The following is a 12,583-nucleotide window of genomic DNA, read 5'->3' on the forward strand; positions in this document are numbered from 1 at the left end:
AGCCTCCTGAGTAGCTGGGATTATAGGTGTGTGCCGTGCTAAATTTTGTATTTTTAGTAGAGACGGGGTTTTTCGGTGTTGGCCTGGCTGGTCTCAAACTCCCAGCCTCAAGGGATCCGCCTGGCTCAGCCTCCCAAAGTGCTGGATTACAGGTGTGAGCCACCGCCCTGGGCCAATGGGGGAAGGTTTGAACAATGGTAATGAAGATGGCTGACTTCTCAGAAGAAAAGGCTGAAGAGGTCCTTGTATGTCAAACAGGGAGAAGGGAGGTGAGTGTTGCCCTAGACTTTGAGAGCCAAAGGGGCTGACTGTCATCAGAAACATTTTGAGGGTGGGAGGGAGAGTCCTCTGCCTATAAGGGCTTTGGTTCCCAAAATAGAAACAGAAAGGTCAACCTGTCCTTCTGCCAGAGCTGGTTATCAGAAAAGAGATGAGATATCTCTCGCCTTCTCTCATGTGACTTCTCAGTGGCCTGATGGAGCTGGGAAGGATATGAGCTGCAGTGGGGAGGTTCCCAGCTGCCCTTGGCCTTAAGACCAGTTTGAAGGGAAAGGCCATGCCAGGGCATCCCATGGAAGCCGTCTGCACTCGGGTCCACCCCAGAACCTGCTTCCACCCGCTTCAGAACCACTGAAGTCAGCCTGGCACTGTGTGGGGAAGCAAGGCCAAAGAGGGGCTTGTGTCCAGATTACTGCTGGCTTTGGACTTGGTTTATGCCAATGCTAGGCCTGGCTTGGAAGGAGGCCTTCCCTCAGGGTGGCACAGCATGGTGGAGTGAGGAAAATATAGGTTCTGATGTTAGAGAGATTTGGGCTGGAATATCAGTTTGCAATACGTCAGGCAATACGTTTCTTTTTTTTTTTTAATTTTTTTTTTTTTTTAGACTAGTCAAGTGCAGTAGTGAGAAGGGGGGAAAGAGTAGAACAAGGAGTTCGATCTGTAACTGACTGTGAACAATCGCGATAACTCACTACCTTCGGATCAGCAGGCAATATGTTTCTTGACCTTTCTTTGTTGTATGATCCCCCTTGCAGAATTAGCACAAGGATTTTTTTTTTTTTTTAGATGGAGTTTCACTCTGGTTGCCCAGGCTGGAGTGCAACGGCGCGATCTTGGCTCATTGCAACCTCCACTTCCCGGGTTCAAGCGATTATCCTGCCACAGCCTCCTGAGTAGCTGGGATTACAGGTGTGCGCCATCACGCCCGACTAATTTTTGTATTTTTAGTAGAGACGGGGGTTTCACCATGTTGGCCAGGCTGGTCTCGAACTCCTGACCACAGGTGGTCCACCCGCCTCGGCCTCCCAAAGTGCTGGGATTACAGGCGTGAGCCACCACGCCTGGCTTTAGCCACCACGCCTGGCTTTAGCACAAGGATTAAATGAGATGTTTATACTGCATTTGGCATAGACACTGTCAAAGAATAAAAGGGCAGTAAATTATAACAATGATCATTGGGGGCTGGCTATTGGAGAATTGTTGGCTCTCTCCAGAGGAGTTAAGATAACCTCCCTCTACGCCCTAACCCCGTTTACTAATCCCGCAGACCCCGCCCCACCTCCGCTAGCCCCGCTTCCTCCTCTAGCTTTGGCCTCCACCATGACGCATGCGCCCTCGGGCTCCCCCGCGGCTGCTTCTCTTGGCTCTCCTCTCCGGCGGATCTGGAGCCTCGCGTCTTTTCCAGTGTAGGCCCCGCCCCCGCCGGTAGAACCCCGCCCCCCGCTGGTAGGGCCCCGCCTCCCGAAGCAGTTCCGGTTCGGCTCAGAGCAGCTGCCGGTGCGGCGGTGACGGCGGCCGGGGCGATGCCTGCGCGCAGCCGCCACCGCCCCCGCCTCCACTCCGGCTCCCCGCCCCGAGCTCCGCCCCCGCCGCTTGGGGCACTTCACTCCGGCGAGGCGGGGAGGGCCCCGGACTCCGACGGCGGCTCGGACGCCGACTCGGAGGTGGGTCCGGGGAACCCGACTCGGACCGCGGAGGTGAGCGGGAGCTGAGGCTGAGGAGAGGGGAGCTTGGGGGGCGCCTGCTGCCAAGGGTGAGTGCGGAGTCTGGGATGGAGCTGGGGGCTGCCGAGGGACTGCGACCCAGAGGGGCCCCGGGGAGACGGTTGAGGGAGCGGGGAGAGTCAGCTCTGGAATGGAATCTGAAAGAAATGGAGGTTGTCGAACCGAGGGCCTAACGCTGAGGGGTAAGTGGAGGCCGAGGAGCAAGAGGGAGGGGGTGGGAGGAGGAGGCTTGAAGAGCCCAGAGCTTGGGGGCTTTTGAAAGCAGCGCAGTGGGGGAAGAAGATCGAAGGGGTCCTGCGGAAATGTGCACCTGGGGAAAGAGATGCTCTGAATTTGGCAGCGGGGGTGAGGAGAGGAGCAAGACCTGGGCCAGTGTTCCCTTCCCAGGGCGAGGGAGGGCGATCGGTGCTGGGACTGGAGCCCTCTGACCCGGCTGGGGCTGGTGGTGATGGAGGGCAGGATTTAGGTTTGACTGGAAGGAGGAAGGGCTATTGGATGGGAAATCGTTTGGCCTCTAGGGGTGAGGGAGGCATTGAAAAAGAGAAGTGTGGTCAAGAAAGAAAAGGAACCCTTGAGGATCTAATTTTGGGCTTTGGCATTTTAACAGGTGCCTTTCAAAACATCAAAGATCACTAGGGCAATGTACTTGGATTGTGGGGCTTTCTCATTCGTGCACAGTGAATCCTTTTAAGAATCTGGGGTGGAAGGGGCGGTGTGAATCACTGATTTGCCTAAAGGACTGGGGGAAGTAGTGGAGAGGAAGTGATGTTTGAAGAAGGTAGTAAAAGACATGGTTCTGAAAATGAAGATACCATTTGGATTTATTGACAGTAATGGTATTCTTCGTCTTCTTTTTTTTATTTTTTTAAATTTCTAAGTTTAAATACCAGACACGTTAAGATCCTAAAAAAGATTTACTACATTACCTTTAAGTTTTAAAAATTAAACTTTGAAACAAGACTTTGGATACTCGGATTTTAAAAATTAAACTTGAAACAAGAATTTGGGCACTTGGATTTTAAAAATTAAATATGAAACAAGAATTTAGACACTCGGATTTTACAGATACTCAATATTGATTGGTTCCACTTTCACAGTTTGAGTTGACAACATGTATTTGCCACATGGTAAAAATATGGTCAATGCAAGTTTCTGGGTTAAGGGGGCACAGGTGAACTCGCCACAGTCTAGGCGGAATACCAACTCTTCCTCTCACTGATCAAACTCCAGGATTGGAGTTGTCTCTTGAAAATTGGACAGCTACTTTTGATAGATTTGCAAAACCAATATTCAAATACCATTTTGCAGATATTGTGTGAATAATTTTTTTTTTTTTTTTTTGAGACGGAGTCTCTCACTGTCGCCCGGGCTGGTGTGCAGTGGCGCAATCTCGGCAAGCAACCTTCGCCTTTCGGGTTCAAGCAATGCTCCTGCCTCAGCCTCCCGAGTAGCTAGGATTGCAGGCACCTGCTATCACGCCTGGATAATTTTTTGTATTTTTAGTAGAGGCAGGGTTTCACTATGTTGGCCGGGCTGGTATCGAACTCCTGACCTCGTGATCCACCCACCTGGGCCTCCCAAAGTGCTGGGATTCAGGCATGAGCCACCCCGCCCGGCCAGTGAATAATATTTTTAGTAGAGTGATTTAGAAAAATAAGGACAGAGGATGCTTGTAGTTGGCAGCCAACACAACTGGGACAGGTGGGTACATAGATGTTTTTTTTTTTTTTGGAAGACATAGTTCCAAAACATAATTATGCCAGAAAAATAATGATTGCAATATTTATATTCACTTTAGTAGAGATAAATTCACTTCCTTTTGTGATTGTTAAGTCATAACATGGCTCCATGAAGCCTTTGTTTGACTTTAGCCACATGTCTCATATGTTTTACAACTTTTTATGTGATTATAGGTTTGTAAAGTTGTTGCCCATTTCTTTTCCTTCTTTCTTTTTCTCTCTCTCTCTTTTTTTTTTTTTTTTTTGAGACAGAGATTCGCCATGTTGCCCAGGCTTATGCAACCCATCTCAGCCTCCCAAATAGCTGGGGGTAGCTGGGACTGCAGGTGGGCATCACCACACCTGGCTAATTTTTGTGTATGTATGTGTGTGTGTATATATATATATGGCAGAGAATTTTTAATCAAGCATATTCTAAATGCTTGATTAAATCTAAATGGATATCTACTGTTTAATCTTCATGAGATGATAATTTATTGATTGGCAACAGCTTTTAAATTAATTTATGTGTATAGACTGTGTGACATACCCTCAGATGCACAGTGGAATAGTAATTGTTTTTTCAAAGGAAATGTGAATTCTTAGCTTTGTTTTTAGCTGAGGTTGTTAAAGTATTAATTACCTTTTCTTTAACTTATAAAAATTATCTTTAGTTGATGTTTACATAATATTACTGTTTACTTGTTTCATGTCTAGAATGAGATCCTCTGGAGACCTTGTCTTCAAGGTCTTAGTTCTGAATAAAAGTCATGGCATGTAAGACTTTGCTGAATTGCAGTATAAGAACTCTATTAAGATTACATCTTAATGTTATTGCAAAATTAAAGAGAAACTGTTAGACGGGGTTGTACCATTAATATATTATTGTGTCTAATAGTTTTTTAATTTTAGTTTCCCTTTGTCAGTTCTCACAGCCATTAAGTAAAGAAAATCAGTTTTAGGCCAGGTGTGGTAGTTCATGCCTGTAAGCCCAGAACTTTGGGAGGTGAGGCGGGTGATCACTTGAGGTCAGGAGTTCAAGACCAGCCTGGTCAAAATGGCAAAACCCCGTCTCTACTAAAAATACAAAAATAATTATTTGAGTATGGTGGCACATGCCTGTAATACCAGCTACTGGGGAGTCTGAGGCAGGAGAATCCTGCACTTGGGAAGCAGTGGTTGTGGTGAGCTGAGATCATGCCACTGCACTCCAGCCTGAGTGACAGAGTGATATGTCTCAAAAAAAAAAAGAAAAAGAAAAGAATCAGTTTTATAGTAGAGCAATTTCTCTAAGGCAGAAGAAGCCATCATGACTGTGATGGCAGAATATGCAGACATATTTAGGTAAGTCAGTTTTGATTTCAGTAGCATACTCCCCATTCTGCAAAAGCTTATTCACATTGCACAGTTGCTGGTAAACATTTTTATTTTGTTAATCATTAGATCCTCAATCCTTCTTTAAAACTTTGCTGTTAGTGATTGAGATATTTTCAAGGCTTTTCTAAGAATTGGAATTTGAACACTTTTTTTAAGAAACTTAAATAATAGATGTTTCCATTAATAGTATTATTGTTTTATAAGAAAGCCATATTAACGAGCTATTCTTTCAAGATTTTACTTCCAGGTCTGATGTAATATATGGTGTTAATTACTGGGTGTACCTAGCGTGCCCGTTAATTTGTGGATGGAAATCTTTCGTGTCTTCAGAGTCTACCCCCTTCACTTTTCATATGGCAGTGGATTGTTAATGAACTCACTAAGATTGAATTCACTTTTTAATTTTAAAGCTTCTGTAGCTTTGATTCTCTTTGGACATCAAACTGATTTATGTGAGGTATGAATATAATTCCATATTCTGCTAAATTACCTATGAAGCTCTTTTGAATGATTGTGGTATTTGGTGAAAAAAATATGGTATCAGCTAATTGTATTTTTTTTTCCTTGAGACGGAGTCTTGCTCTGTTGCCCAGGCTGGAGGGCAGTGGTGCGATCTTGGCTCACTGCAACTTCTGCCTCCTGGGTCCAGGCGATTCTCATCCCTCAGCCTCCTGAGTAGCTGGGATTACAGGCATGTGCCACCACATCCAGTTGTTTTTTATTCTTAGTAGAGATGGGGTTTCACCATGTTGGCCAGGCTGGTCTGTACCTCTTGACCTCGTGATCTACCCACCTCAGCCTCCCAAAGTGCTGGGATTACAGATGTGAGCCACCTCGCCCGGCCTCATAATTCTTTTAAAATGGATTTAGGTTATAGAGGAGGACTACACCATTTCATTCCCAGATTAAATGTTTTACTTTTTTGCAGAAATGACAGCGGGAGAGCCTCGATTATTTTCACATCTCTCATATGTTTATATTTGATTATAAATAAAGTTTTACTTATTTGCAAAATGCTATATCTTTAATATTTGCTTGCATGTGGTTTTGGGAATTCTTTTGAAACCATTTTTGTTCTTGTTTTTGTTTTACTGTATGGGTAGGAGGTAACACATTGAGGGGTTAATAGTAGAGCAAGAACAGAGAAAGCCATTTGACAACAGATATCATCAGGACGTGATGCTTACTTTAGGTCTTGTGGTTTTCTTGGCCTTGAGAAATCAAGATGTTAACTAAAAATAGGAACTCATGGGCCAGGCACACTTGGAAAACAAATTGGTGTTTATATGCTGCCACTGTTGCTTCCTGATAATTTGCTATCTGAATGTGTGGACATGGATTTGTAACAGACCTGTGGTGTGAATATTCCTGTACCCGCTCCTCCTATACACACAGCACCATCATCACAGATCTGAAGCCTTTTAGCTGAGTTTAGTGACTTCATGTCTCTGTATTGAAATGTTCTGTTACTTCACTATGTACTGAGCCCTCACAATAATATAGAATATAACATACTATGAGACTATTAACTAAGAAAAACTTGGTTATAGTAGTTTCAACACAGTGTTTCCCATAAAACAGTGTTTTATGATATGTACCTCAGAAAAGACTGTTGTGGAGGCAGGACAGTGAACTATATTTATATTTGTCTAAAAGTTTTTTGGTTTTTTTGTTTTTTTTTTTAAAGATAGGGTCTCACTCTGTCTCCCAGGCTGGAGTGCAGTGACACAATCATGGCTCATGCAGCCACAAACTCCTGGGCTCAAGCAGTCCTCCTGCCTCAGCTTTCTGAGTAGCTGGGACTATAGGCATGTGCCACCACACCTGGATAATGTTTTTTATTTTTCTTTTGTAGAGATGGAGTGTCAGCTTTGTTAACGAGGCTGGTTTTGAACTCCTGGCCTCAAGTGATCCTCCCACCTCAGCTTCCCAAAGTGCTGGGATTCCAGGTGTGAGTGTCTTAAATTTTTGTTGTACATTTAGTTAAGCTTATGAGTTGTAGCTGAGGACGAGAGAGGTAGTGACATTAGTATCATCTTGATACTTGTTCTGTTGTCTTGAAATTCTTGACAGATAAATTCTGGTTGGAGGTGAGAACCATGGATTCTGCTAATTTAGGGCCTTCCTATAGGTTAACCTGTGTCACTGAGTTTTTGGAAATACCTGCAAATCTGTTTTCGTTTGGAACTTTGAGGCTGAATGGAATTGATATAAGTTCCATCAATATAATATTGGCATGAAAGCCAGAGATTTCCAAAGCCGTACATTAAAGTTTGACTCCAGAGCCAATACATTTTTACATTATATAATGGAGTTTGGAGTCTTGAGCCAGTTTCTCATTTTCCATTATGTTGATTGGATTTTGGATGCAGCATATTTATTTATTAAGAGACAGAGTCTTACTCTGTCACCCAGGCCGGATGCACTGGCATGATGTTGATTCATAGCACCTCTGCTTCCTGGGTTCAAGCAATTCTTCCACCTCAGCCTCCCCAGTAGTTGGGATTACAGGCACAGGCTACCATGCCTGGCTAATTTTTGTATTTTTAGTAAAGACGAGATCTCACTATGTTGCTAAGGCTTGTTTTGAACTCCTGTGCTCAAAGCATCCACCCAACTTGGCCTCCCAAAGTGCTGGGATTATAGGCGTGAGCTACGGCGCCCTGCCAGTGTAGCACATTTAAAAATAAAGATTTTACCAGCTGGGTGGGGTGACTCACACATGTAATCCCAGCACTTTGGGAGGCTAAGGTGGGTGTATCCCTTGAATCTAGGAGTTGGAGACCAGCCTGAGCAATATAGTGAGACCTCTCCTAAAAGTACAAAAAATTAGCCAGACATGGTGGTGTACACCTATAGTCCCAGAACTCAGGACTGAACCCAGGTCAAAGCCGCTATTGTGCCACTGCACTCCAGCCTGGGTAGAGTGAGGACCTATCTTTAAAAAAAAAAAAAAAGAGGCTGGTGGCTCACGCCTGTAATCCCAGCACTTTGGGAAGCCAAGGTGGGCAGATCACAAGGTCAGGAGATCGAGACCATCCTGGCTAACATGGTGGAACCCCTCTCTACTAAAAACACAAAAAATTTAGCCAGGCATGGTTACATGGTCTAGTCCCAGCTACTCAGGAGGCTGAGGCAGGAGAATCGCTTGAACCCTGGAGGTGGAAGTTGCAGTGAGCCAAGACTGTGCTGTTACACTCCAGCCTGGGTGAAACTCCATCTCAAAAAACAAACAAAAAACATTTTACCAAGTTGATAAGTTACACTGCTAACCTGGTTAGAATAAAAATTAGAATTTTAGATACTTTGCCTCTTTACTAGTTTGCTGTGGCATTGCAGCCAGGTCAGGAACCCTTCACCAAATTTGTCACTAAACTTTTATCAGCATGTAAAAGCTTTTGGTATAACTGAGGATATAAAATGGACAGTAATATCTGTGAGATTTTTATTCATTGAATTGAGACAGTTCTGGATTTGGTGTAGAGAATTAGGTGCAGCCTGATAGTGGAAGTTAGTTTAAAGGCTATTTGGAGCTAGAAAAAGTTTGTGTTATTCTGGTATATATGACAACTTTTTTGAGTAAAATTATGAGTGCATGGGTAGGGCAGCAAAAAAGTCTCAGAACTGAAGTATAGCCAAGAGAATGGTGATGTAACTGAGGAGGGAATTTAATTCTTTTAAAGGTGCTGCCCTAAATTCTTCTGCTCAGAAATGGGACATAACAAAACAGAAAATCACCACTAAAGAGTTTCAAAATGGGCGGTAGGAACTAGTGCAGGGTCTTTGAAACTATTTTGTAATTATTGTAGATTTTATAGATGTTTTGGAAACATTACCCTGTGCTTGCCAAGAAAAAGCAAAGTAGGCCAGGCACAATGGCTCACGGCTGTAATCCCAGCACTTTGGGAGGCTGAGGCAGGTGGATCAGTTGAGGGCAGGAGTTTGAGACCAGCCTGGCCAACATGGTGAAATGCCATCTCTACTAAAAATTAGCCAGGTGCGGTGATGTGCCCCTGTAGTCCCAGTTATTCGGGAGGGAGATTGAGGCAGGAGAATTGCTTGATCCTGGGAGACAGAGGCTGCAGTGAGCTGTGATTGTGCCACTGCATTCCAGCCTGGGCAATGGACTGAGACTTTGTCTCAAAAAAGAAAAAGAAAAATATCTTTTGATAAGTATAAAGAGAAAAGAGTAGTTTTTATTTGCTGAATGAAAATGTTTTCACCCGGGTGTGGTGGCTGACACCTGTAATCCAAACCCTTTGGAGGCCAAGGCAGGTAGATCACCTGAGGTTGGGAGTTCAAGACCAGCCTGACCAACATGGTGAAACCCCATCTTAAAACAAACAAACAAACAAACAAAAAAAACAAAGAAAATGTTTTCATTTATGGTAAAAATTTTAAAATGGGATGGAAAAATATTGGATAATCCCAAATACTATAAACTGCAGTTATTAATCACAAAGTTTGGCCATAAATGCCCAAATTAAATGTTATCCTGCATGTAGTTTAGGCTTTTTGCTTTCATCAGAGTTGTTTTATGTTCTAGTTTGTGGATCTGCAAACTAGTGTAGTCTTTTTTTTCCTGAGATGGAGTCTTGTTTTGTTGCCCAGGCTGGAGTTCAGTGGCACGATCTCTGCTCACTGCAACCTCCGCCTCTGGCGTTCAAGCCATTCTTCTGCCTAGCCTCCTGAGTAGCTAGGACTACAGGCGCAGGTCACCACACCCAGCTAATTTTTGTATTTTTTTAGTAGAGATGGGGTTTCACCATGTTGGCCAGGATGATCTCGATCTCTTGACCTTGTGATCACCACTTCCAGCCTGGTGTAGTCTTTATTATATGCATTTTAGATAAGCTACATGTATTTGATTTAGCTGCATTTTAGCTTGAGTGCATCTATAATATATAATTGCCCTAAGTAAAATTTATTTATTAACTCTAGCTTTATATAATTTTTAAAATCTCTTCCTCGGTGTTTGTCTTGAGATATGGATCTTAATTTTTTTATATGTTATACATCACTTGGAAACTGTAACTTTTAAATTTTGTAAACTAAATCAGTAGTAATTTCTAAAAATAGCACATATTCTGTTTATGAATCAAGTTTTATCAGTTGTGAATTCCTTTAGGAGAATTTGAATGTAGGGCTTTTAAATACAGTCACAGAATTCAGAATAGAGGACAATTGCTTCAGATGGTTGTACTCCAGTATTTTTTATTATTTTGTACGCACACATGCACACACGTGCGCATGTGTGAGAAGTGAAACTACATGAAAAATCCAGCATTTTAAGTCACTGTCATCACCATCTGAACATAGACATTGGTTCTGTAAAATTAAGCAGATTGTAAAGGTTTCATTTTGTTGATATATCCTCTGTATTTTAAAGATTGTCAACTGGGCGAGGTGACTCATGCCTGTAATCCCAGCACTTTGGGATGCTGAGGCTGGCAGATTGCCTGAGGTCAGGAGTTCAAGCCATCATGGTGAAACTCTGTCTTTACTAAAAATACAAAAAAAATTAGCTGGGTGTGGTGGTGCCCATCCGTAATTTCAGCTACTCAGAAAGCCAAGGCAAGGGAATTGCTTGAACCCAGGAGGCGGAGGTTGCAGTGAGCCGAGATTGTGCCTCTGCACTCCAACCTGGGCAACAGAGTGAGACACTGTCTCAAAAAACAACAACAACAGCAAAAAAAACAAAGATTGTCCAATAATAGATTAGAAGGTCTTGTGTGTGTCGTTATAATTAAGCCCAGTAGAACAGTTTGTGTCTTTCTAGTTTTTGGTGCCTGTCACTTTAGGAAGTTTCCCAGTTGTCAAACTGTACAGAAGTGTTTTTAGGTATCAACGGTTATCACTAACTTACTTTTTAAAATGCTGGTGAGTGGTGTGCTACTGTGGAAATATTTATTAATAGTTAAATTTTATGTTAAGCCTTTATATGAGTGATGCATATTGACGTGTAGAATAATGCATTGAGTAACTGGGACCTCTTGTATTACTGTTTCTCAGTTTGTGTTGCTTGATTACATTGTTGTTCTGCTGAAAAGTGATTTCCATCTTTTTTTTGAGATGGAATCTCTCGCTCTGTTGCCCGGGCTGGAGTGCGGTGGTGTGATCTCAGCTCACTGCAGCCTCCACCTCCTGGGTTAGGCAATTCTGCCTCTGCCTCCCGACCTAGCTGGGAGGACAGGCATGCACCACCACACATGGCTAATTTTTGTATTTTTAGTAGAGGTCGGGTTTCAGCATGTTGGCCAGGCTGGTCTCAAACTCTTTACCTCAAGTGATCTGCCCAATTCGGCCTCCCAAAGTGCTGGGATTATAGGTGGGAGCCACTGTACCCAGCCTATTTAGCAGCTTCTGTTTGCTAAGCATCATTATAAGTGTATTATTATAAGTGCATTACATGTATTATTCCATGTAATCTTCACAACAAGGCTATAAAGTAGGAATTCTCCTCGTTTTACAGATAAAGATAGTGAGGCCCAAGAAAGTTATGTAATTTCTGCAGGGTCACATAACTGAGTGGTAAATCCACAATTTGAACCTTGTTAATTTAAATCTAGAGCCAGTACTCATCCTTTTGGGTTTCATATAAGATGCTGTGAATAGCTTATTTATCTAAAACTTATTTGACTCTCTAGCCTTAGTTTCTTCAGCTGTAAATTAAGGAATTGTACTTGATCTCTCAGGTCACTTCCAATTCTAACATAAGAATTCTATCCTCCTAATTTACAAAACATGACATGTTTAATGTTTCAAATTACTTTCTGTTTGTAATCTCTGGATCCCTTACAAGATAATGGTTAAGCTATTTCCAACATTACACTGTTAGTGGGTCGTGGAACTGTATCTGAACTTTTCTTGGATTTCTTGGTTTTATTGGCTGCCTTGTGATTTTACTTTTACTTAGTGTGTATATGTATATATGGGTTAATAATGGAACTTGATTGACTTTCTTAATTTATTTTCTTTCTTTCTTCCTTTCTCCCTCCCTCCCTTCCTTCCTTCCTTTATTCCTTCTTTTTTTCTTTCTTTCCTTTCTTTCTTTCTCCTGCCTTTCTTTCTCTCTTTCTTTCTTTTCTTTCTTTCTTTTGTGATGGAGTCTCATTCTGTCACCCAGGCTGGAATGCAGTGGCAAGATCTCGGCTCACTGCAACCTCTGCCTCCCAGGTTCAAGCAATTCTCCTACCTCAGCCTCCTGAGTAGCTGGGATTACAGACATCCTCCTGTGCCCACCTAATTTTTGTATTTTCAGTAAAGATGAGGTTTTACCATGTAGGCCAGGCTGGTCTCAAATTCCTGACCTCAAGTAATCCACCTGACTCAGCTTCCCAGAGTGCTGAGATTATAGGAGTGAGCCACTGTGCTTGGCAACTTTCTTACTTTTCTATTTAAATCTGTTTAAATGAGATTTGCTTCAAACAGTGAAAAATAATACTGCTTTCATTTTATTTTTTGTTTCTTTTTTTTTTTTTTTTT

The 12,583-nt window shown here is 42.7% G+C and overlaps 1 protein-coding gene across 2 annotated transcripts in view; it reads left to right on the forward strand.

Annotated features, from left to right (window-relative positions):
* The first annotated feature begins 1,769 nt into the window (after positions 1–1,769).
* Positions 1,770–12,583, forward strand: part of SAMD8 (sterile alpha motif domain containing 8) — a 57,297-nt gene continuing 46,483 nt past the window's right edge. The window contains exon 1 of one of the 2 annotated variants that reach the window (XM_017549832.2): positions 1,770–1,976. In XM_017549832.2, the coding sequence (XP_017405321.1) occupies positions 1,803–1,976 (174 nt within the window). In that variant the 5' untranslated portion in view covers positions 1,770–1,802. Of the gene's footprint in view, positions 2,033–12,583 lie in introns of both variants that reach the window. The other variant, XM_017549842.2, reaches the window with a different exon arrangement.

Source organism: Cebus imitator, unplaced genomic scaffold (genome assembly GCF_001604975.1).
Source record: "Cebus imitator isolate Cc_AM_T3 unplaced genomic scaffold, Cebus_imitator-1.0 Scaffold11, whole genome shotgun sequence".
Classification (NCBI taxonomy): Eukaryota; Metazoa; Chordata; class Mammalia; order Primates; family Cebidae; genus Cebus; species Cebus imitator.